Here is a 24741-nt window from a genome sequence, read left to right as displayed (position 1 = left end):
TGTCTCTCTATATATAATTATGTGCGGGTGTCTACGTGATTCAATAATGAGAGTAAAGAGGGCAGACGCTTCGTTCGTGAAGCGGGGAATCACCAGACCATGTGTACTGACCTGTGAGCTGCTTAGAACTGAAAAATCGAAAAAAAAGAGAAATGACGAACTGAAAAACACAAATTCAATGGGATGATCGTTGTCTCCCTGTGGAGGGGAGAATCGTTGATCAGCAGAGCGCATTGCGTGGTATAGCATGCATGTTTAAAGTACCAGAGAAACGCATTATCTAAACCGGATATTCGACCAGGTTAAAGAGTCTGACTGTCTGCCTGGTTAGGGGACCTCTCTCCACGGCGCATCGTGTAAGTATTCCCTCAATGTTTTCTGTCAAACAACAACAAAAAAAAAAAGCAATCAGAAATGATTTAAGAAAAAAGAGAATTTTGAAAAAATGAACTATAATATATACAGTGAATCATTAACGCGACACATTTTCCTGCCACCTCCATGAAAATGCAAGAAAGGAAGGAAGAAAAAAAAGAAAGAGAGATTTATTCTATGTATATATATATTTGATATTACTGTTATATATATATAGAATATATTGTGATATATTTATGTCGAGAAAAATAATAAAATAAACAAGTTACCTCTCGCGGGTGTTTTCAGATGGAAGTTGTTCTTTTTCCATCCGGGGGTAAATTTTTTGGCTGATTTGAATATAGCAATGTTCATCGGTTACGTGATAATACGCCAATGCATGCTAAGTTCTTGCAGTCTGCAATCTGTCACGCTGTATTACAGCTCACCAAACGATGCAAGTGTATATGCGTGGAATTCCAATTTTCTTTCTTTTTTTTCTATCGCTATATTGGTATTAAAAGCGTCCTACCAGCCTCAAGACGCGTATACTTTTGGACAGTGTGTTTTTTGCCAAAAACGTAGTGTCTGTGTTGGCTTTATTTAGAATAGCTTTATAAAGGACTCGATGATTTTTGTTCTTTTTGCCACTTTTTTCAAACAGAGGGATCTCTGATATAGACATAGTTGAGATTACGCTTAACGTAAGCTGGAGGTGAAGACGCTTTTCAGCCTCGCATATCCGCTTCCTGCATCGATGATCGCGCGTTGTCTGAAGCAGTAGTCGATCTTGTTACCAAAACGGAATATGGGAACGAGATATAGTGAAGGACTCCACGATCGACAGGTGCATGTGGTGTTGCGTGACATTGCAAGTATAATTTGAGGTGCTGACGTCTATGGGTCGTGGAATTAATTATTCTGTTGGAAGAAACAGGGAAAATCAGTAGAAAGAAAAAGTTAGATTCAGAAAATTTTCTGAGCAGATTAATCTGTTACCAAGGAAGCATTTTAATCTGTGATTTCTGGATACCATCGACGTCGCTCTTCAAATTCTGTTGTCTAACTATTGCCTTGCCGTGCAGGGTATCAACGCCCCGCTAGTTCTTCTAGTAATTCGTGTGGCCGCTGCTTTCTGTCTCTTTATACATACACATAATTATATTTATATATATATATATCTACATAACTGTTCCCTAATCTGTTTCTGCGGAGGTTGATCATCGTATCCGTCAAAGAACAATTTAACTAAAAAATATCTAGACACTACTTGTTTCCGTGACTTGTTTAAGAAAATTCTGCTTTCCAGCGTTGGTCACTTACTGTTGCTTTTGAACCACACGCATTTTTCCCCTCGACATTCGATGTCTCAAAATCCAAGGAAGAAGTGGTATCGTTGATCTTCTGGGAAAAAAGAATACAAACTTAAATCTAGGGGAAATTAGTATTACTAGGGATCATTTGATTTTGTAAGTAACTCTTATTGATTTTCTTCTCAGATTCAAACGAAATAAAGGAAATTTGTTAGGATTGAAAGCACAAAGGAGAAACGGAAAGAATGTCGATGGGTATAATGGGATAGAGGATCAACCTCGATTACCTAAGTGGATTTATCTAACGGTGTATTTCTCCCAAAGCTCGTGGCATAGCCAGGGATACGAAGGCTCTGTATTGACAGAAAGGTTTCCGGTTACAGATCCGCGTAGTGAACGCATTTCGGCAGGGCCTAGACGCGCGCTACACGAGCGAGCACAGCAGCACTACATTGGCGGAGGTACTGAGAAAACAGTCGTCCTTAAGTAAGCGGCTCTCGCAGACGAGCAGCATCGAATACGCCGACAACAACCCAGACGAGCTGACCATACCCGAGATAGACGTGGAAAGGCTGTCGAGTCACAGTCACACCGAGACCGCCGTTTAGAACAGGAGAAGTATGGCGTGGATCTCAGCAGCCATCACGACGACGACAGTCTTCATCAAGCTGTGTGTTATGTTCGATCCTCTCTGACGATGTGTAAAACACGACGAAAAATTGATCATCCTTATCCTTGTTTTTCTCGTGGCCAGCGCGTTTGGAAAAAAAAGAAACATACAAAAATGAAAAAAACAGGACGAAAATCGTGTGCATTGATCTTCCTGGACAACAAAGGAAGAAAGGGGATCGTATTCCTAACCTAGTCAAACGAAGTCGAATGAAACAATAAAAAAAAAAATCGTGTTCGCGAGTTAGGTCCTCGTCATTTTTTCTCTCTGTTCGTGCTTTGTTATCGGCGGTCGATTATAGTAGAACGGACGATTTTATCGTATGTCGGTCATGCCGTGTCTGGGAGAAGAGAAGGAAAAAAGCTATGAAATGGAAGATATAAAAACATGATGACGATGACCTTCTGCCCACGATACGTTGCCGCGGACATCTCAGTTGATCCGTGCGAAACACCAATTATAAAATACCAAAGTAACGCACCACTGCCTTTCCTCTGTTTAGTTGTTACTTACGTTTCCTTCATTTTTCCTTATTTCCCTCGCTCTCTGCGCATCTATCACTTTCTCTCACCGAATATTCGGTCTATTTTTCAGTTTCATCCGTTTCATTCTTTGTTACATCGTTTTCGTCCCATCGACCCCCTCTCCTACGATATTACGTGGTACTTTTTCCTTTTTCTTTTTTTTTTTTCATTCTTTTCTCCTATAATAAAATTGCACCGCATGAAATTGTAGCAGAGGTGGAGAGGACAGGGGAAGAAATACGAAAACGAACAAAGTTAGCTTGAGAGAAACTGTATCCATCGACGCGACCTGGGACTCGCTTAAGATTGCGTTTTCGTCTGCCGGGAAAACGGATTTTTCTTTCTTTTTGTTTGGAGTCTCGTATCGCTGTTGGTCAATTTCCTACTCTTGACTTTTCTTCACTCCCTTCATTGTACGTCGTTCTGTTTTTCATTGGCTTCTTTTTGCTCCCATCTATCGTTTCCCTTCCTAATCTCTCTCACTATTTCTGCCTCGCACAATACGTATTCACTGTACTATTCTTCTTCTTGTTTTCTTCTTTCTCTGTTCTTTGTTATATCTGCTGTTATCTTTGTCTCTCTTCCTCGCGTGACTTAAACATGATCTAGTCACTAGTTTGTATTGCTAAATACTTCCGTGAATATACTCAGCACTGGGGGTGCCTTACCGAAAAACAAAGTTTAAGAAAAAAAATGGAAAAATATAAAAAGAACTGCGCATTGTCTTTTAGCCTTACTTCGTGTGTAAAACGAGATCGCATGATGGATAAGAAAGAAGAAAAGCGAAAAAAAGTCGCAAAAGGGAAATGAGGTGAAGGAATAAAAAAAGGATAATTTGTCGCACCGATTCTTCTTTGTTACGTCCGCGTAATTGAAAGAAATGGGAGATTAACAGTAAGAATATTATAACGAAAGTAAAAAATGGGGAAACCAAAAAAGGTTGAACAAATGGGAAACGAATGCCACGCATTGCCATTATTACGCTTAAATCGATACAAAGATCCTGATAGTAAATACGTTAATCACGCCACGGTACGAAAACCAGCATGTACTTTTAGTAATAAATATATAGCTACGATCTACCCAAAAAAGAAAGAATTATTAAACACGTTTTTTCAACGAGACACCTTTTTTTTGTGTTCTCGATATATATGCATGTGTATATATATATATATATATGTGTGTGTATGTATATGTATATATATATATGAACAACATAAAAGAACGTGTCTGGCCATGCAGTTTTGAAATTCGCCGCGAATATAACACGCATATGTATTCACTTATTTTTTTTTTAAACATTTACATATTTTCCTCTTTCCGAATTTTACTTCACGTGGCTATACTGTAATTATTCTCAGGACCTATCGATTTCAATCGAGAACGAAGTGTGCGTGTATCGACCATCGGTCGAAATTCTGATCGATATATATATATATATATATATCTCGAATGACACCTCCATTGTCCGATGCTGTTCGATTGTGCCCGCGATCTTCAACAGCACGGATCGATAATCGTGTACGTCGCTAGAGGGACAAGCTTTTTTTCGTTAATGCAAAAATCAGTATTCTTGCGCCATTGGATTACAATTAATATCGATAATCGATATTCACTCCAAACCGAGTATAATACATTATGCGTTTTTAGTTAATTGAGAAAGAAAGATAGGAAAAGAACTACATTATGGGAACCGCTGCCAAATAAGAAAAATGGGAAAAAAATAATAAGAAAAGCGTAATGCGTGTTTACCAAGTCTCCATGAAGTCAGTAGTCGATATATATATGCTTATAATATATATGTATATATAGGCATTATATACATGTATATTTTATATATATGTATATGTATGTACGAATATATATATATATATATTCGTTTGAAATATGTACATGTAGCTTTCTAAAAAGTTCGTTCGATGTGTGTGTGTGTGCTGATGTTAAAAAAAAGAGCGCGGGCGGAGGGGTATGGCGGGGGAAATGCAAAAGCAAAGATGGACGATGGGTATTCCCCTTGTATACGGGGAACGACGGTAGTTTGGTTTTTGCGCGCGCTCGAGTCACGGAAGCTCGTTAATTCGTCGTGTTGCGTTCACGCGGACAAATTTTTTCGTAGGTCCGTTTGGAAAATGAAAAAAATAAATCATAGGACTTAGTTTCGAAAGAGAGAAAAAAGTGAAAAAAAAAGATGAAAAGGCTTTATAAGGCCTATTTACATGCACCGTATTCTAGTCTTAAGCACTCTATGCCTTACACTGCCAGTTATAAAGACGCGCTATTCTTATGGATGTCTGTAAACGGTACACACACATATACGTATATATATATATATACAACGATGCTTTCGTCGTCGACGTCGTCGTCGTCGTCCTCGCCGTCATCGTGTACTATGTTTGTCTCATGATTAGTCACCTACATCGTCATTCTCCCCCTCACAATTGTTTCTAATCTTTTTCTGTAAAAAAGAAAGAAAACCAATATTGATATCTACCATGAATTTTTTTATTACTATTATTATTATCGTTAAAATTATTATTATTATTATTATTATTATTATCGTTAAGCTTCCATCGTTATCTCTGTTTATTTGGTTTTTACAATCCGTTTCTATCACTCTGACTGTTACCTCTGTGTGCTGTCAAATTTTATTCGCTCCACTATGTCTCCAGCCCTAGTTTTCTTATCCTTGCCGCTGATACTCATGCACGCCTATGTGTATTATCTCTACTTTCTCTGTCTTTTGATTTTTTTAGTCAAAACTTAGAAATGTAAAGAACGAAAATGGAAACAGAATAACATATTTCATGGAAACTTATCCTTAAAAAGAGAAAGGAAAAAAGGAAAAGGAATGATCGCTACTAATTTCACGCAGACTTTGATAGACACGATCGCGTCTTACGAATGGTGAAGATATTGCCCGCAATTAATTCCAGAAATTTGGAAAATCCGCAACAGCGAGAGATTAAAAAAAAGAAATAAAGCTGAACGACGAAAAAATGTTAGTGTTGATTGTTATAATTACGGTTGTCGTTAAAAATGGGCATTGAACATCCTCTTAAAAAAAAAGGGAAACAAAAAAATTGAGAATCAATGAGAAATGAAAAAAAAATACACATACACATACAGGTTATCGATATCTTGCTGTTATCGAAGTTTCTGCATGCTCGGAATCACCGTTCTCGTTATTGCCGTTTTCTCACCCTATTGTCATCCTCGTTGTATACCTTTTTACGTTTTTCTTGCCCGCCGTCGAGATCGCACGATCATCCGAGTGGAACTCGAAGAGAACAAAAAATACCGAGATAAAAGCGATGAAAAAAAATCCCAAAAAAAAAAATAGAAGATGAACGAAACTCGACTCGTCACTCTTGTCCCGTCCCTAAACTGCATTAAGCATCTTTATACGCTCCGATTGTTCTTACTCTGTACTCTATATTTAAACGCATTTCGCGACTATTTAAGATTGTGTAGAGTATAAAAAAAACTAATGTCGTACACGGAAAGCAAAAAAAAAAAAAAGGAGGAACAAATCGTGTAGTTTCGATATCCAATACAGAATGAGAGTAAAAAGTATTGTTATAAAATAAAACGAGCAAAAATGCTGTCCTCTCTCGATACAGACCGATGTTATCGAATGAATCGCGTGTTTATGAGAAGAATAAGGGAGGGGGGGGGGGGAGGGAACGAACGATTTCACGGGGAGATCGAAGTACGAGAAGAGAAAAATATGGCCACTGTGGTCAGCTTGATATTCCGGCATAGAAGCTGCTCGTGTGTAAGGTTTTATTCGAGGCCATTCTTGAGACAAAATATATAGTTGAGTTCTCGTAGCATCGAAGTTGATGAAAGAGAAACTGTCCTTGTATATACCTCGCGACGATCGTCACCGGTGCGAATCCTTGTAAAATCGGCCACTCTGCTCCGGGGACGTCTCTATACCTTTTGTGTTTCCTTTCGACGTTGCTACGAGCAAGAACAAAAGAAGATGGAATAAAAGACAGAAGAGGATGAATAAAAGAAGAAGAGGATAGAATATAAAGTGTGAACTTAACCGACACGATGAAAGTGAGAAAAATCATGTTCGTGCAGCGGTATGATATTGCATCGATCCGTAAACGTCGTTTCCCATCTCGTGCTTCGAACAGATTATCGATCCTATAACGAGATCGAGCTGTCTTCACCTAACGATGTAAATATACTATATATATATGCTATATATATACTATATATATACATACAATAGTATTCTCGCGCCTTTAATCGGTCATCGATCTCTAGGGGCATTTATCATGCTCAGAAGTTTTCTTATATGCATAGGTTATGTTTAAAGTATAAGATAATTCTCAATCATTTACTTACTTTTTATAGTATTTTTTTCCTTTTTCCAATCTTTTTACATATTTATGTCTTTTGTTTTTGTTGTAAATATATATTATTATTGGTTAGATCACGATCATGATAATGGTCCTACAGATTGATCAAGCAATCCGATGATTTTGTTCGTTTTTGTTTAAAGGAACTCGGTGGAGACGAGTAGCCAGAAAACACTTGTATATCCTTGTAAAGTAAACCTAATCACTAGACAGCGGATTTTTATGTAAATTCATATGTTCAAGAGATACAATTAAATGAGTAGGATCTAGACAAAAATTTGTTTTACTTATTAAATGTTATAAAGGCTATTATACCTTGGATATTAGATATACTTCTTTATACTATACATTCTATACATTCTATGCATTTTTGTATCTTTAAATTTCTTATAATTGCATAAAAATCCGCGGTTTATTTATCACAGTATCGGAGAGTTAGAGAAACAGCGAGAGGGGGGAGGGCGACTTCTGGTGGCCCATAACGCAAACGTTCTCGTAGATTTGACTAAACCGGAGATCGTCGTCCCCATCACCGATCAAATTGTTTCCGTCGGTATTTCCAGATTGCAAGGTTAATCCTTTTGCGGCATTTAAATATTCTTACACAGAATTTATTGTTAACCGTTGTCTTCTGTCCTTGTTGAATCAATAATAATAATAATGATATTAGTGATAATAACGACGACGACGATGATGATGATAATGATAATTGACTCTCAATATCGACTTCACAACAGATATTGATTGATATTGGTTTGCGAAAGAATTAATCTTGTTGGAGAAAGAGATTTGTGGCCCATGCGCAAACGAAAATTTCGAATTATGAATTCACGTGGTAATATTGCTAATATCGTACCATTTGTAATATCATTTCACGATGTACTGAAAGAAGAAAAGAGGAAAGAAGGAAATGTGCTGAGTATTTTCAAATAGTTGGGAGAATTTCTGTCGATCGATGGTTGCATAGCCACAAAAATTCTGTTTTCGAATCTGGTATCTCCGGTCTATCGTATAGAATCGAAACGTGCCACTGCCTGCGGTATCGAGACGCCGGATGTTGACACTTTCGTAATGGCATTTAACGTACACTGTAATTTCTCTTGATTTTACGCTCCGCCATTGTTCGATAATAATCGCGTTATGCATCTCCAGACACCGTGCATCGAGATTTTCTTTCCTCTACTGATTATCTATTTCCTTTCCTTTTAACCTAAAAAACGTACCTAACTTAACTTAATTATTAGGACTTTTTCGATATGATACAGTTAAAGTTGGGTAAGTGCTCGAAAAAAAAAAAAAAAACAGAAACTTGCACTTATCTAATAGAGGGATGTATTTTCCATTGCAATAATTTTCAACCTCTTTTATCTAATCCTTAAGAAACTAATACTAAGACATAAATTAATTAGTAAAATTCTGCAGAACACCAAAAGATATATTATATTTGGTTCGAGACAGGATATTCACACTGGGCGACTATTGTTTTAGCTGTCAGCATATTTTTATTTGACAATCTAAGGGAGAAGAGGTCAGTACCCCTGACTAAATAATTAGATATTGCATGTTTTCAAAATTCTCGCGGTACATTGATTGAAAAATGCTGATCTATTGGTCGAGACCAAACTTCAAAAAAGACAGCAAAAAAGAAAGAGAAAGAGGGAGGAATAATGACGAAATATAGAGTATATCGTACCGCACATTTATCCAGCTTTCACTCTACATGAATTTTTTGTAGGAAGAATTAAAAAGAGGTTAGTAAAACTCGACTCATGCTGTCGGAGAGATCGATTTCACGTCTAATGACGTAAAAAAAAAGGAAAAATAAAAAAAGTTGAATAGCGTTAATCGCGTCCTTGTACTATAAGCAATAAACAAAAAAAGAGAGAGTGAACGATGCGAGACGATTTGAAAGATCGATACCAGTGATCCGTACGAGTGCTGCAATATCTTACTGCTGGATCGATCGTTATCGCGCTCAAAGCAGCGGCGAATTTTCTTCTTCGTGTTAAGAGGGAAAGAGGGATCCCATAGAACCGTGACGAACTTTCTTGGGGGAAAAAAGAAAGAAAAGTTGAAAAAAAGAGCTACTTTAGACGCGTCGAAACTTGTATTTAAAAAAAAAAAAAAACTATGCGGATTTATCGAATAATTATATTTTACACATCTAGCGACGTTTATTCCCGCCCCGTTGTTTAGAAAAGAAAATCTTGTCGTCTCATTTCAGTAATTAAAGTACAAGATTATTTACGAGATATATACAAAAAAGAAAGGATAACCTCTGTAAACTGTTCAATTTCGCCGACACTGTCGCGCCTTCGTCATTATCTTTGCAGTCATTAGGCAAACAATCATTGTTCTCTGCATCCATCTCCCGCCGTTTTCGCGTCCGATTATCGATCGCGAACAAATCGATTGTCGATCGATCGGACCTAGCTGTACTCTTTTTGAAACGTCGACTATCCTTCGAATCGCTTTCCATGATTATCCTTTTGAAAAATAAACAAGTAATTAACTAAAGAAATACAGAAAACAAAATCGATTCTTTTATAGGTTATGATCGTTTTCCAAATTTGGTACAGATTCGAACGAAGAACAAAATCGAAGTTATCGAAATCTCAAATGCAGAAATCGAAATTCTATATGTCATAAATATCGATAATTATTAATTTTTTATTTATTATGTTGTGTAATAAGGTCTTTCGCTAAAAATCGTTACTTTTTCACTTTTAATTACGTAAGATTCATTTTTAACTACTAGATTTTAATTAAATTTTGCTCTATTATCTTCTGAAGATAAGTTAGGTTAATTATACATATATATGTATAGACATATTAAGTAAATTTTGTTCCATTGTCCTCTGGAAATAGATTATCTAACTTAAAATTTGTTTTGCTTCGTTAAAAAATTCTAATATATATATTTTTACATACTTTAAATTATTTAATGAAAGAGATTCGAAATTTAATACCAAACGACAAACGAATTTGTTACATAAGCTATACACGCGATAAATTTGGTCACTTAATTTTTTATTTTTAATTTAATTTAGCTCTTAACTGTTATCCTTGGGTAATATAGGTAACTACAAGTTTACGGTACTCAATATTAAAATACAAATTTATGCGACAAAAAGTATCGTTAATTATTTTTATCGCCTCAGACATAAATGTTTAAACAAATAAAAATACTTGACAAATAAGAATGTATTCTACCGCAACGATACCAGTTGAGGGTTAAACATATATATTTAAATATATGTATTTAAACATTTTCGAAAAAAATAACAGATTCGCATAATTTCGTCAGAAAAATGTTTGAAAAGAATGCGGCTTCCGTCGTGAGGACCGAGAAACGGCTGGAATTTCGAGTCCATGATCGATCGTTATTAGCAGACTGCGGATTTTTATGCATTTATGAGAAATTTAAGGTTGGAAAAAAGCACACAATGTATATAACATGCATGAACATGTAATATATTCAAAGTGAAAACATCACAGTTATGATTAGATTGCGAATTTTTATGCATTTATAGCAAATTTAAAGGTGTAGAAATGCACAGAGTACATATAATATGTAAAAATCTATAAAATATCCAAAGTAGAGTATTTATTGAATTTAGTAGATGAAATAAATTTTCACTTAGGTTCCATTTCTCCAGTTGCATATGTTCAAAACATTTTATGTATAGAAATCCGCAGTCTAGTAATGATATTTAGAAAACGGAACAAGTCTCTATTTTATGTTCCATTTCTTTAGTCATATTTAGAAAGATATAAATTTGCATAAACATCCGCAATCTAGTTATTAATGGATCCAGAGCGACACGAGAAAACTCACCATTGCGGTTGGGACCAAGTCTCGACGATCGTCAAGAGTAATTAGAAAGACAAAAGAGAAAAAAAGAGTATTAAAAAGTATACAAAAAAAGTAATAATAATAATAATACCATTGAGCTAGCGGAAGAGACGATTTCTTTCGGCAGCTTAGTTGTGTCTCGTCGTTTATAAATTATACATAAAAAGAAAATTCTAGTTATGTCGTGCGCGCGCTCAGAGCTGAAAGATTATAAAGTAAAACAGAAAAGAACAAAAATACGTACGTATACATTGATTATATTTCCATCGTTTTCTCAATTTACTGGATTTCCAGGCTATCGATTGCCGTTTCGTCGATCACGAAAGCCGGTGGCGGATAATGACAATGTGTCAGAAAATGCACATTCAGTTTGCGAGTAAGTTCATGAAAAAAAAGTGCGTGCATGTCTTTACGTGTAAAGAAAAAGAAAAAGAACAAAAAAAAAAAGGATAAGAAAGGAAACAAGAGAAAAAAAAGATAAAGTTAACTCATAGATTATTTAAAAGAATACTAAATGCGTATACATATAGTGAGGAGACATTGGACACTGTTACAATACTGATAAATGACATAAGAAAATAAAAAAATGAAGAAGAAAATGGTGAATGAAATTATAAAAAGAACTAAATTTTTTGGTAAATAAGCCTTCGTTCCCAAGTACGAATCCTAGGAGTTATGCAGATTGTTTTTTTGCAACTATATTGAGCGCAACACTTGGCAAAACACTAAATATATTAAGCTAGTTATTTATAGCGAGTTTCATCCAAAGCGTTTTTGGAGGATATTCGAAGTTTATTCCATTGTCAATGGGTTATTGCCGATACAGATGCCCAGAGAAAACGAGAGAGCGTGTGTTTTAATTCTCACAGTTTGCCTCAAAAACATACCAAGCAGCATAAAAAGATACGAAGGAAAGATGTGACATGTATAAATATATATACATATATATATATGTATAAATATATATATATGTGTGTGTTCAGAATATGTATGCCGTTACTGATATTCAGAATATATATACATATATATCTATATGTATATACAGGCAGTAATAAAAACTGAAGAGTTGTATTGTGCCAGAATATGTAATATCCTGTGTTATGATTGGAAACTTGTTGTAATTCAGAAGTATTTTGAGAGAGTATCCTTTCTAGCGACGAGTCGGAACTTAACTGGTTAAAATTAAGCAAGTAATATATTTATTGAAGTTAAAGTGTGGTAAATTTTAGAAACGTTGGAATTATGTTTCATATAACGAGTTATTGATTTGTTTCACATGTGCAATCATATAATGTGAAATGATATATTGTGAACACTAAAATAGATAATGAAAAATTATATTATAAATTTGAATTTACAAAAGTTTAATTGAACGTTATAAATAAAGAGAAATACACAATTATACAAAGTCGAGCCAGAGGTAATTTTTCTATTTTTTTTGCAGCTTCTTTTTCTGTAACTATACGCCCTTTTATTCTCTAACTTGTAAATTTATTATTGTAATTTGTAATTTTTATTAATTTTTAATTAGTGTAATTTTATTATTAAGCGAGTCAACTATAATATTATTGCAAAAGTTTCATTGAACCGAGTATTTCGATCTTTTATATTTCTAATATTTTTGCTTTAATAATCTTTTTCTTTTCGTTATGAATAATTTCATTCTTAATTAAATCTCAATAATCGAGTAATCGTATTTCTTCAATTCACTCTAGAAGATTTTTTCATAATTCTTAACAATAACTATTTTACAAATTTATCATTTATTCTAGATCATTCCTAATCACGAATCTTATTTGTTAAACATTATACGTTCCTATTTTTCGCTATTAATAATATTACTCTGTACAGTATATTATTATAAATACGATATTGAACACATCATGGAGATATGTTATAAAATTCAACATACCATCAGCTACAAGACACCATTTATAGCAAAAACAATCATTATTCTGCGGTGTGCTCCTTTTGGAGCAAGCCGTACCTTCGCTGCAGTTCCTCTTCCATAGCTTCTAGCTGTTCTCTGTTTTGTTCTTGCGTCATTTGTTCCATTAATTCATGATTATATGTAGAATGAAGCATTAGAGCCAAGACACCAGCCCGAGTAGCCATATTCGCTCTAATTTGCCTCTCCTGTTCGACGAGTTCGTCTATTTTCAGCCATTGTCTCACCCTCTCCATGTCAATTTCTGCTCGCCTCAACTTTTCCCAGACGTAATGCTTCACGCAGCTCTTCTTTGGCGCTCGACAAAATTCACCAGTCGTGTCAAACACGTTTGTAACCAACGGACAACCACACACTTCGGTTTCACTAATCTTTGGATCTTTGCAGTGTTCGGGGCAAAGAACCCTTAACCTTTTGCAATAAGTGCGATTCACAGGATTGTAAAAGTCACAGAACATTACTTGTCCTTCAATACGAGTTTTGAAGATTGAACCGAAGGATGCTTGAGATTCATACTGAAAAATAAATACATAAAATTTAATAAAAAGATCAAAGGGTAGATTGTATGGAGCTGAAACAAAGTTGTAGAGATCTTAGAATGATTGAAATATGTATTTCAAACCACATTCTAAAAATTATATAAATTTTAGGGTGTGTCAGCTATATATTAGAGATAAATATGGAACTTGATTGATGCAGTTATATTCCTTGCTTCAGTTTCAATTTAACAGAATATTTGATCCATTATAGTAAGAAGCAAAGAATTAAATTAAAAAGTAAAATAAAGAATTAGAAAAACATTATTCTATCACAATGTTGAAAATATAATAAATCAATCTTTTGATACCACCAACTGTCAATATACTTATACATGGTAATGTACATACAAATAAAACAATGTAGCAATGCTTGATTATAAGCGAGATTTCTTTTTAGCTCTGTAGTACGCACTATGTATTCCTTGAGTTATGATAATACCTTATTGAAACACTTTTCCATATGCTTGATAGCAGTCCTCGAATGAATTTCATGGCCGCAAGTAATGCAATACATGCTCATTTCTGTGTCGTCGTTGTCATCCACTTCTGTCTGAGGATCAATCATCGCGTGCTTGGCGCGTTCGATAATTCTATCCAACTCTGCGTGCCTCTTATCCAGCTCCTGAAGTATTCTTCGAACGTCTTGCTGCTGTTTCCTAACTGTTTCTAATTGTCTTCTATTATTCTGCTCTGCTATACATGGTGTCAGTGACCATTCTTGAATCCGTTGAGGTAGTACTTGGTAAATTCTGTTAGTTGCTAATTTCAAGCCACACTCGTCCGAGCAATATTTACTACCTGGTCGAGATTGTTTCGTACAAGCGGGTCCATAACAGTGTCGTGGTACTTCCAAAAGTTCATTCCTTTCATTACTGGAATCTCTTTTCCGTTTCTTAATAAATTTTGAGCTTTTGTTGAAGCTCTTTGATGGTTTCAATGGATCACCTAACACTCTGCAAGTTCTCTGTATACATCTAAGCTTCAATCTAACTGATGGCCCAAATTTTTTTAAATGTCTAAAAATTAAATGATTATTAGTGAGGATAGAAGTGGTTAAGAGTTTTTTTGTTTATATTCATGTTATGATTACCTGCATGCATCGCATTTTCCACAATTTTCTGTTCTCACGCAACCTGTACATTCTCCACAACGTTTAGACGATTTCTTTACTGCTGTAGGATCCCAAGGTGCATCATACTCGTATCGATGTGCTCTTTCTTTCTCTTTATGTTTCTTGTATTTACGATCCTCTTGATCTGTTCTTCGAGGTTTGTAACGTGTTATGAGAGTCGGATCCTCTTCTCTGCAACGCTGAAAATATATTCAATTAGTACAACCTAATACAAATGGCTCATTAAAAATAAGTAATTCCTACAATACAAAAGAACTGTTTTATATGCTTGGCATCTTTCTCTGTTATATTTATGCAGTCACCATGATACCATTCTTCACATGCATCACATCCTCTGAAATTAAGATAAATTTCATTCAGCATTGGTTTGCATTAGGTAATAAACAATGAATAATTTATGTTTACACTTTACATCATAAAACGCGAGCTATCAGAACTTCTGCAGATACAATATGCTTGTCCATCCTGTTTCAATAAAGTAGCAATTTTGCTTTTTCTCTCTGGCAACATAAACTGCTTTGCTATTTCTTCTTTCTGTAAAATAGAATCTTTATTTGACAATAATGGAATTTTGTAAAAATTAGTTTAAAAAGATAGTAAATGAAGCATGTTTATTCAAAATTCTAAACTTAATAGATTTAAATTTGTTTTTCTTAATACTAAACTTAAATACTCCGAAAAATGGGTATCTTAAAATTATCATAAATATATATATTGTCATACGAGTACATACCGATAAATTCTGTTGCCTTTTATCACTCATGGTTGTATATTATTATTGAGCACGATATTTACAGAATTTATTATTTAGAATGTCTTTATAATCTCTAAAATGCAGAAAAATTTCGTTTTTAACGGAACACAAAACAACACTACCACCATGATAGAATGACTACTGCAGTGGTGTTCAACTTTCTCTGGTACGTAATTTAACAAGTTTGTTAAAGATCAATTACAGCATTATCATTATCATTATCATCTTTTTGATGAAAACATATCTTTAAAATAGAAGAACGCACAATCATATTCATAAATATCTTTTTATAATATTATTTACCTGTTTTTTCATGTAATAAAATCTATTCTATCGAGTATAAAATGTATAATATATAATTAGACTGCGGATTTTTAAGCTAATCCGTATTTTTGTAACAAATAACAAATAAAAAGGTAAAACTTTGGTAAGATCTATCAAACAACTTGTATATCAGAACGAATATTATATTTTCAATATTTTATGTATTTTTTCTTTTTCTGTAAATGTATCTTCAAATTTTTTATAAATACATAAAAATCTGCAGTCAATAATGATAGAGCGTTTAATTTAATTGATATCTATACATCCAATAAAATTTAAGCAATGCTTTTTAATTCATATTTAATTGAATGAAGTATAGTTTAATCGGAGGTTCCAAGGCAACCTGAAGTTAATATTTCCCTGCATTCGTATCACTGCACATGCGCAGTATCTTGTTACCAAATGTTAGTAGCAAAAGAATTATTATTAGGTAGAGATAATTTTTTCTAACCTTAAAATAACGCATTTCTGACACTGTATGGTCGCTGGTAACTCAAAGAAAAATTTATATGTTTGAAATATTACTCAACGTTTTTAAAGGATCTTTTTTCACTGTTCTTCAAATACTTTAAAGGTTATCTAGGATCAATAATATATTTTTAACTTTTAGGTTTTTGAATACACCGCCATTACTTACATCAACAAAAATTAAATATTGAGAAGAGAGCACCCAGATTCGCCTTCTATAACGCAGTAGTTAAGTAATATCTACCTAGTAATATCTAATGTATTTTTACATTAATGAATCAATGAATCAATATGTTGAAATGAATTTGTAATTGTTGTTTTTAAGATTGTCATCAATTAATTCATGAAACACGGCATTTATATCGTTATTAGACTGTGATCCAGTAGAATACAGTATGACTAATTCGAAGAATTTCGAACTCCCTTCGGACGAAGAGTTAAATACACAAGAATTAAATATCAGTTGGCCTTATATTGCTGCTGCTGCTGTCTTTCTTGGAAAAAGATGCGAATGGTTTAATAATGTATGTGTTTCTTTTTTCCCTTTCATTTATTATAAAATACAATATTGTTTGATATTAATCGCACAAAGTTGTGCTATCCGAAGTGCCTTCGAAGTTATATAATCTTAATGAAGTTTATACAAATTAAGGACAAATGTTACTTTTTACTTCCAATATATGATAAATCATTTATTATGGATAAACTGTGGATTTTTATGCATTTTTATAATTTTATGAACATAACTAAAGAAGTGGAACCTAAATAGAAAGTTTTATGTACTAAATATCGTAATAAATACTTTATTTTTAATATTTTACATATGTTTGCATATTATATGTGTTGTGTAAATTTTTGCAACTTTAAATTTTCCATAAAAATCTGCAGTCTAATTATAAATATATAAGTTGAGAATCAATAAATTTTTAATCAAAGTACCATCCTGATTTTAGGAATTTATGCTATGTAGATATGAATTGAAAGATCCTCGTAAATGTCTGAAAGAAGGCAAAGAAGTAACTAAGTGTGCGATAGAAGGATTCCAGGACATTAAGAAACATTGTGGAAGCGAATTTCAAACACACGTGGATTGTGTTATAAACACATCTTCAACGGCAACCAATGATCAACGGTATGTAAAATATAGATACAAACTTTTGTAGAATATGTAAATATAAAAATTTGTTATCCTCCATTGACCAAAAAATTTTAAGATGAATATTTACAATTTTGATTACTATAATATTTCAAAGAAGAGAAAGACAAAAAGAAATGATTTACAATATGAAAAGATAAATTTGTTTTTACCAGGTTGTAACATAATTCAATAATTATTAGTTGCAGTAAGACCAGACAGGTATTTGATGATTGTATGTTAAAAAACTTAAATTTAGAACGACCACCTTTTGGATATTTTTGCGAAGCAAAAGTACATGATTCACCAAGACCAAAACCGCCACCAGAAAAATATGAATTTCCAGATGCATTGCCTGAGTCAATTCCTCCACCATATCGCCCTTCAAAATACGGTGGACGTGGTGGTTTCAATATGTAATGTTATTTAGTAGAATTGCAAGTTTTGTAGTCTAAATACACTACAAGTTTGAAAAAATGAATATTGTCATATAATTGGCTTGTATTTGTTCTGTATAAAATTGTGAATAAATGCTTGAAAGCAACATGCATGCATTGAAAATGAAGTAAATTGTGAACTACCAAACATTTAATAAAATAAAAAGATAAAAGTAAACATCAATATCAGTGCTTGCATATGATCTTTTTATTATTAATAGAACATTTGCTTGTCATTATACGATAAAGAAATTAAAATACAGAATTTATTTATTTTACATTTGTATGTGCTTCACTGAAATCTTTTTAAATAATACCGGAAATAATTCAATGAAGTCATACCTTCTTGACTTTACAATTATTACTTGATAGTAACATACAAAATTCTTTACGCGTCCCGGAAGTAAGCAGCAAAAATGAATTCAGCTGAAACATTGGTTTCTTTTCAAATTATATACACCTGATATAATATAAACATTATGTACACAATGAGAAGACTTTAGGTTATTCGTGCAACACGGATCTATATAATAATCATTTCCAAATAGGTGGAATAGGAAATCCCACTGAATTACATAAACGTTCAGAAACCTTAAAATATTACTGGAAGAGAATATGAATTATTAAATCTATTCAAACGAATTATCCCATTTATACTTAGACTAGATAAAATGAAAGAAAAAAATGGAAGCGAATTAATACAAGTAAAGCCAAATTACACGAATAATCCAAATCTTTTTTATCAGTCGTTTTACAATTCGGTATACAATACTCCATAGACATGATATTCTGGAACGCTATTTTCACTTTTACGTTTATACTCGAAGTAAACTTCCCGTATACCATGATCTACATTGCACTTTGTGTACAAACGGTGGGTATGAGTTTTGAGGCACTATGCAAATCTCTTATTACGTAACAATATTTACCCAAATTTCGCTGAGGAATTTTCTACAAGAAAAATTACAAGCAGCCGTTAATCCTTGATGAATTCGTTGACACAAATTCGACTGGCAACACTTATAACTAATAAACGTTCGTGTGTCATGTGTGTTTTCAACGTAGTTAAAATATTCATTCGATTTCAACGAACGATCTTATGGAAGCAATTAGTCGTTTAAGTCTAAAAAGGGGGATGTAATATCGAATTTTTTGTTAGCTCCATGTTGTGTCATAACCATTCCAGTTTGCACTGGGCGCTAAATGTACTCGTCGTCCCTTGTAATAGAACGTGACCACTCCACGATAGCCAGTCCTTGGTACACCACTCTACATAAAATTATGAATATCAAATCTATTGTAAACATTAATACATGAGTTATTTTATTATCACTAAACTACGAATTTTTATGCATTTATGAAGAATATAAAGCTGCAACAATGTACAGAATGCACGTAATAAGCAAAAATATAAAAAATACCGAAAGTACAATATTCTCTCCTTATAGAAAATATAATATAATAATACGTAAAATGGTCAAAGCATTTCTCTTTAAAGAATATAATGTACTTCGAGTATTTTATATATTTAGTATCAAAAATAATTTTCTACTTAGATTCCAGCTTTTTAACTATATTTATAAAAATATGAATCTGCATAAATATTCGCAGTCTAATTATCATGCTATATTACGAACAATACTACAATCTATTTCATAGTTTAAGAATTGTGTAGTACCCTGAAATCATCCATTAATCCAAACTGCTTGGCAGTGTTTTTGTACGCTTGTCTAGAATAATAAGGAATTCGTACGGCGCCAGGTGCCACAACTTTTCCATTTTTCAATTCAGAAAAACTCACTACCGTTGATTGGTACACTTCATTGACGAAATTTATATCATAATTGTCCTGAAAGATTTATTTAAAATAAAGATAAATTTCCTTTTTAATTTTATATACCTTACACAATCTTAGAATTAAGCTATTATTAAATGCTATTAAAATTTACTTTTTCTTACTTTTAGTAAGTAAGTTAAGTTCATTTTTGTGAAATGCACAAATTCAGTGTTCAGCTTGATATACTTTAAATGCCTTTCATAGAACATTCCACTGCAAATAACATACAGATTAAATTTAAATTAACAGAATATGTTCCTATTAATTTAAATACATACTTGCTCACTCCCGTCTTGCCAAACGTTCTAGTTCTAGATATTTCTGGTCGAATACAGGCTCTATTTCGACGTTGCTCAGGTTGTCTTATCCAATCATCCCAATATCTATTAAAATAAATCAATCAGTCTACCGATTTGAAATAAAAGTTCTTTAAATAAAATTTCTACTTACGACTTCGGCCATTTCGGTGAAAGTTCAGTCCATAATTGACGCGTTAACATCCAGCCTAATCCAGGGAAAAAGTCTGTTCTATATAATACATCTGCTGCATTGTCGTCGACTAAACCAGCTTTACCATTATCATTCCATGCAGACACACACCACAGAGAATTATCAGATACTAATAGGGGATATGTGCCCAAAAAATACTCAAAAAAATCTGGGGCTATGTCCAAATCATCTAAATAAAGTAATTGAATTTTAACAAAGTAACTTAATACAATCAAGATAGAATTATAAATACAAAATAAATTACCTTCAACTATTATCACAGTATCATATCTAAGTTGAAAGAATACATAATTAAGAGCCCATCCATAATGGCGTGCGATTTTGAAATACCCTTTGAATTTCTTCTCTTTCGGAGGTACTTCGATATCCGATTGATCGGGTTGCTGAAAAATATTCCATATTTATGTTGTTAAGGTCATCTAATACACTAGAAAGTAAGATTAATATGATAGACTACTTGTATGTGCACTATTTGATTTCCATATCTGGCGATAACATCAGCAGTTTGTCGATGTTGACAATCTTCCGAGACAATAATTGGAAATTGTTCTATGCTGGGCCTGTATTTGATCAACTGATCAAGACACCTCTGTACAGTAATGCGATTACAAGAAAACACCAAAATTGCTAATATCGGAGATCCATTTGGTAGCTTTCCATTCATAGGAACATTATAAGAGGCTTCACTCTGTTAAAAAGAGAAGCACATGGAATTATATTATTAAAGCTCAACTGCGACAAATGTATTACAATACTTACTGAATACATAGGCTCTATTTGCAATTGCTGTGCATTTTTATCATTATTATTAATATCCTTTTCCTCCTTTTCAAAGAGAAGCCTGTCTTCATTGACATGATTTATATCCTTTTGTTTTTCATCTGCATTTGTATTTACAATATCTACTTTTTCTATTTCAAATAAAAGAAAAACAAATTAAGATGTCATATTTTCAAATGAAATTTAACGTTATCTGAACCATCAACATACTTTTACGTTGCTTATCTTCTTTGATATCTTCAAGGAGTTCCTGATTCAATGCTATTTCTTGCTTTATTCTCCTTTCCAATTTACTAATCTGATTTGATACTCTAGCCTAAAGATAAAATTATCGTTTAATCATAAGATCTAAATGTCAATTCATTGGCTTACCGTATCTCGTTCTCTATTCACTGGTTCATCAGAAATCAAAAAATATGTGATGAAGCCCCACAGAACAAGAGAGCCGAAAATAACAGTGACTAACCTGTTCCGCATGGCAGGACCAGGTGTCACCTCATCTGAAATATGAAATATACTATAAATATTTTTAAAATACATCAAATACCATTAAACTATCCTCACTGATGGAGTTATTGATGAATTGTTATTGATGTATATAGAAATTTTTGCAGGAATATTGTTATGTAAAAATGCATTATCGATGATGATCAATAAGAAAATTTCTTTCATAAATGACTTTAACGTAGTAAATTACTTACCATTATGATACCCACGTAACTGCTTATCGAGTATCGTTATACGAGAACAAGCATTTTCTCGTGGGTGAGAAACAAGTGTCTCACAATCTTATTGTCTGACAATCGACAAATTTTTGAGTAAATGAATACGTTTAGCAAGTTTGCCGTCTTCTAGATGAAATTTTAAATAAAATCTGAAAATCTAATGCACTGACACCGTGTTATAAACTCCATTGTTGAGTTACGCGGCAGACGCGGAGAAAATTTCTTCTGGACGAAAACTATCGCTTTCCCTTGGGAGAATTATCAAGAAATCTAGATTTCAACCGTGCGATGGAGCCACGTAGATGTTCGTTGTGGCGCCCCCAAATAACCTATCAAAATTAAGAATTTCATTTTCAAAAGTATATTTCACGATTTTAAATAACAAATGTGATAATCTTGATCTAATCTTTTATCTGAAGTATCGTAAGCTCTTTCTTATTTTCATACATTTAAGTGATATTATATATCGATGTAATTTAAAGAGAATTGTATAACCTATAAAGAGAATTATATATATTTAATTTTATACACACAGTTTTTGTGTGATTTGCACACAGCTTTATGTTTAATATTTCAAATATATGAAAGATAAAAGAGACAATATTTATATTTAAATAGAATAATAAGTATTTATTTAATCTAATTGAAAGAGTATTACATAACCTATAAAAGTAATTATATTTAATCTTATGAGTTAGTTTCTCTATATTCAAGTATATTTAATATTTAATGAGATTCATGCAATAAATTTAATTAACTTAATCTTTAATTAATCTTCAATTTATTTATGAAATTCCGACATATACAATTTTCTCTTTCAGTTTTTTCGCGCCAAATTTAACCGAAAAAAAAGATGTCTGACAAAGAGGAAGAATTTAAAGCTTATAAAGAAGACACACGAATTCCCTGTCAATATGGAACTAAATGTTATCAAAAAAATGCAATTCATCACCAGAAATATAAACATCCTCCTGCAAAAGAAGCGGTATAAATTTTAAATTATTCTATTTCTGTTTCGTATAAAAGTATTGCATTTCATTATATTGGTTATGTTATTATTTAATTTTTTATATAAATTTTTATTTAAAAATGTATAGAAAAAGGGAAAAATTACAAAACGAAAAATAATAAATAACAAAAGGAAACAGGAAGCTAATGATCACGTATCAAGCATTTCTCCACAGAAGAAAATACAGAAAACAAATGATGAAATTGCTGATAAAGATTTGTATAATGCTGTAACTAACATGGAGAGTAATATTATTGAAGATGATGATACATCTTGTGAAGTTACTGCAAAATCGGAAGATTCAAATAATACAGAATCTGTGGAAAATTCAAATGATCTAATCACCATTGCATCATTGTTACATGGTGGTGATATTGAAAATGAAAGATATTTAAAAAATGGTGAAATACGTCCATTAACTGCAAAAGAAATTATTTCTCACTTATTTTTTATAGAAATGCCAGAGGATTTCTTTCAGTTTTATGAATTCTGTAAGAGCATTTGTGAAAGAGATCCTTTGAATGCATTGAAAATTGTTCATTTGCAACTAGTTGGTCCATATGATGTATTCAGAAAAGGATTTATAAATGCTAAAGTTGAGAATAAAGAAGCTCTGTTAAGGCATTGGAGGTATTATTACGATCCACCAGAATTTCAAGTAAAAGAATTATAATTTACAATATTTTATAATCACATAATGCTGAATAAATAATTATTAAGTTTTCATTACAGACAGTTATCAAAAGCAATAGCAAGGATGGTTTGCATTTTGGTTATTGGAGGGACGATGTCTTTGAAAAGCCTGTATTTATGGCAAAGAACAAAGCAGCTGTGAATTGTATAATCGACCCTGTTGCAGAAAATATATTTGGTGCACTGGAGTAAGTAGTAAAAGTATTTGTAAATTTATTAAAATATACTTGTAACTTTCATTTTACATTACATAGTGTACATTTTGAAGAAAAATTGAAGTTAGCTACTCCATTTGAGAAAACTCCTATAGCACAATTGCGTCAAAAGTTAAAGAACTTTGCAAAGGAAAGAAATATAACTTTAGAAAAAAGGGCACCAAATATGCAAGCCAGAGAAAAAGAAACTGTTGCAAGAACTTTTCACAAAGCTGGCATTGTGGTGCCGTACGATAAGAAAACTCAATTAGGATACAGAAACTTGGCTGTTAGTAATAGTAAGTAACTATATATTAAGAAATTAAATAAATTCATAATATATAATTCATAATGATTATTTCTACTATAGGCGAGCTACAAAAAGTGTTAAAACAAATAGAAGATGCTCCAGTACCGGAGATGAGGAAGATGCCAATGTCTAAACTGGATGAGGTGATACGATTAGCAACGATAGCAGCCGATGAATGTGATTTCGGCACAGTTCTAGAGTTAGGCCACAATTTGTTTTCTAGTGGTGCTTTTTCCGTTCAAACTAAAGCGCTAAATTTACTATCCCTTGCCTACAATCTCCTACAAAGATCGCAATTCCTGGAAATTGTTACATCCCATTTAAAAAACAGGAGGAGGAGCTTGGATCTGAGTGTTATTCAATTTGACTAAGTTATAGGAATATAATTGTCAATAACCGTAAAAATAAAACAAGTCTTTGTCGTATAGCAGTTGAAGAGTAAAAAATAGCGAATCTTAAAAGCACAGTGATTAAAGAAAGTATTTGTACACTATTGTATTTATTATAGTATCTATATACTAATTAATTAGATTTAGTATCATCTAGTAGTAATTTCATGATAATAGTTTCATCCATAGCTTTATTTAGTACTAGCTACAGAAATTTTTAATGAAATGTTAAACCTCATAAAACAACTTTTTATTGGAGTATAAGAGTATGTATGAATACTTTTTGTAGCCACTCTAAATAAAGAACGAATTGTAATTATCTTTTTATACTTAGAATATATTCTTAATCAATAAATATTTATTCTTTCATTATTCGTTCTTCTTTTAGCTCTAATTCAATCTGTAAAGTATATCTTATACTAAATAAAATTTGACCAGATAACAAACATCCGTGTTACACGATGCAA

At 32.7% G+C, this 24741-nt stretch overlaps 5 protein-coding genes across 12 annotated transcripts in view; 3 read left to right on the top strand and 2 right to left on the bottom strand.

Annotated features, from left to right (window-relative positions):
* Window positions 1-12503, top strand: part of LOC132914843 (plasma membrane calcium-transporting ATPase 3) — an 89491-nt gene extending 76988 nt beyond the window's left edge. For 4 of the 7 annotated variants that reach the window (XM_060974298.1, XM_060974299.1, XM_060974300.1 and 1 more), the window contains one exon: window positions 2051-12503. In XM_060974298.1, the coding sequence (XP_060830281.1) occupies window positions 2051-2275 (225 nt within the window). In that variant the 3' untranslated portion in view covers window positions 2276-12503. The remainder of the gene's footprint in view (window positions 1-2050) is intronic. The other 3 variants (XR_009659702.1, XR_009659700.1, XM_060974301.1) reach the window with 2 other exon arrangements.
* LOC132914856 (CXXC-type zinc finger protein 1) lies at window positions 12438-15622 on the bottom strand. Its single transcript, XM_060974349.1, has 6 exons — window positions 15443-15622; window positions 15122-15243; window positions 14953-15043; window positions 14668-14888; window positions 14017-14593; window positions 12438-13553 (listed from the first exon to the last, which is right to left on the bottom strand). The coding sequence occupies exons 1-6, from the start codon at window positions 15470-15472 to the stop codon at window positions 13041-13043; spliced, it is 1554 nt and encodes a 517-aa protein (XP_060830332.1). The 5' UTR covers window positions 15473-15622; the 3' UTR covers window positions 12438-13040.
* Window positions 15623-16441: 819 nt separating this feature from the next.
* LOC132914876 (NADH dehydrogenase [ubiquinone] 1 alpha subcomplex subunit 8) lies at window positions 16442-18011 on the top strand. The gene is made up of 3 exons (XM_060974377.1): window positions 16442-16779; window positions 17209-17387; window positions 17594-18011. Exons 1-3 carry the CDS (start codon window positions 16651-16653, stop codon window positions 17808-17810), a joined length of 525 nt encoding a protein of 174 aa, XP_060830360.1. The 5' UTR covers window positions 16442-16650; the 3' UTR covers window positions 17811-18011.
* A 2-nt stretch (window positions 18012-18013) lies between these two features.
* On the bottom strand, window positions 18014-21906 carry LOC132914857 (alpha-1,3-mannosyl-glycoprotein 2-beta-N-acetylglucosaminyltransferase). Its single transcript, XM_060974350.1, has 11 exons — window positions 21656-21906; window positions 21327-21454; window positions 21165-21270; window positions 20934-21085; window positions 20632-20862; window positions 20419-20557; window positions 20115-20343; window positions 19943-20047; window positions 19787-19877; window positions 19506-19676; window positions 18014-19096 (listed from the first exon to the last, which is right to left on the bottom strand). The coding sequence occupies exons 2-11, from the start codon at window positions 21429-21431 to the stop codon at window positions 18983-18985; spliced, it is 1443 nt and encodes a 480-aa protein (XP_060830333.1). The 5' UTR covers window positions 21432-21454; window positions 21656-21906; the 3' UTR covers window positions 18014-18982.
* Window positions 21907-21960: 54 nt separating this feature from the next.
* LOC132914858 (histone PARylation factor 1) lies at window positions 21961-24646 on the top strand. 2 transcript variants are annotated; one of them, XM_060974351.1, is made up of 6 exons: window positions 21961-22102; window positions 22501-22664; window positions 22777-23346; window positions 23409-23569; window positions 23636-23874; window positions 23946-24646. In XM_060974351.1, the coding sequence occupies exons 2-6, from the start codon at window positions 22533-22535 to the stop codon at window positions 24254-24256; spliced, it is 1413 nt and encodes a 470-aa protein (XP_060830334.1). In that variant the 5' UTR covers window positions 21961-22102; window positions 22501-22532; the 3' UTR covers window positions 24257-24646. The 2 variants fall into 2 exon arrangements, with proteins under 2 accessions (XP_060830334.1, XP_060830335.1); XM_060974352.1 differs by having other exon boundaries at window positions 21962-22102; window positions 23421-23569.
* The last annotated feature ends 95 nt before the right edge of the window (window positions 24647-24741 follow it).

This window comes from Bombus pascuorum, chromosome 15, assembly GCF_905332965.1.
Source record: "Bombus pascuorum chromosome 15, iyBomPasc1.1, whole genome shotgun sequence".
NCBI lineage: Eukaryota > Metazoa > Arthropoda > Insecta > Hymenoptera > Apidae > Bombus > Bombus pascuorum.
This window is presented reverse-complemented; position numbering and strand designations above follow the sequence as displayed.

Bases quoted from the DNA above. Each gene is read 5' to 3' on its own strand.
- LOC132914856 (XM_060974349.1), bottom strand. From the start codon at position 15,472: ATGAGTGATAAAAGGCAACAGAATTTATCG. The intron at 15,244-15,442 runs GTATGTACTCGT...TCTATTTTACAG, and splicing joins AAAGGCAACAGAATTTATCG to AAAGAAGAAATAGCAAAGCA. The intron at 13,554-14,016 runs GTATTATCATAA...TTTATTTTTCAG, and splicing joins TGGAAAAGTGTTTCAATAAG to TATGAATCTCAAGCATCCTT.
- LOC132914876 (XM_060974377.1), top strand. From the start codon at position 16,651: ATGACTAATTCGAAGAATTTCGAACTCCCTTCGGACGAAGAGTTAAAT. The intron at 16,780-17,208 runs GTATGTGTTTCT...TCCTGATTTTAG, and splicing joins GATGCGAATGGTTTAATAAT to GAATTTATGCTATGTAGATA. The intron at 17,388-17,593 runs GTATGTAAAATA...AATAATTATTAG, and splicing joins ACGGCAACCAATGATCAACG to TTGCAGTAAGACCAGACAGG.
- LOC132914857 (XM_060974350.1), bottom strand. From the start codon at position 21,431: ATGCGGAACAGGTTAGTCACTGTTATTTTCGGCTCTCTTGTTCTGTGG. The intron at 20,048-20,114 runs GTAAGTAGAAAT...TTATTTTAATAG, and splicing joins TCACCGAAATGGCCGAAGTC to ATATTGGGATGATTGGATAA. The intron at 19,878-19,942 runs GTATGTATTTAA...TGTTATTTGCAG, and splicing joins GGCAAGACGGGAGTGAGCAA to TGGAATGTTCTATGAAAGGC.
- LOC132914858 (XM_060974351.1), top strand. From the start codon at position 22,533: ATGTCTGACAAAGAGGAAGAATTTAAAGCTTATAAAGAAGACACACGA. The intron at 23,347-23,408 runs GTAAAAGAATTA...ATAATTATTAAG, and splicing joins ACGATCCACCAGAATTTCAA to TTTTCATTACAGACAGTTAT. The intron at 23,570-23,635 runs GTAAGTAGTAAA...TACATTACATAG, and splicing joins AATATATTTGGTGCACTGGA to TGTACATTTTGAAGAAAAAT.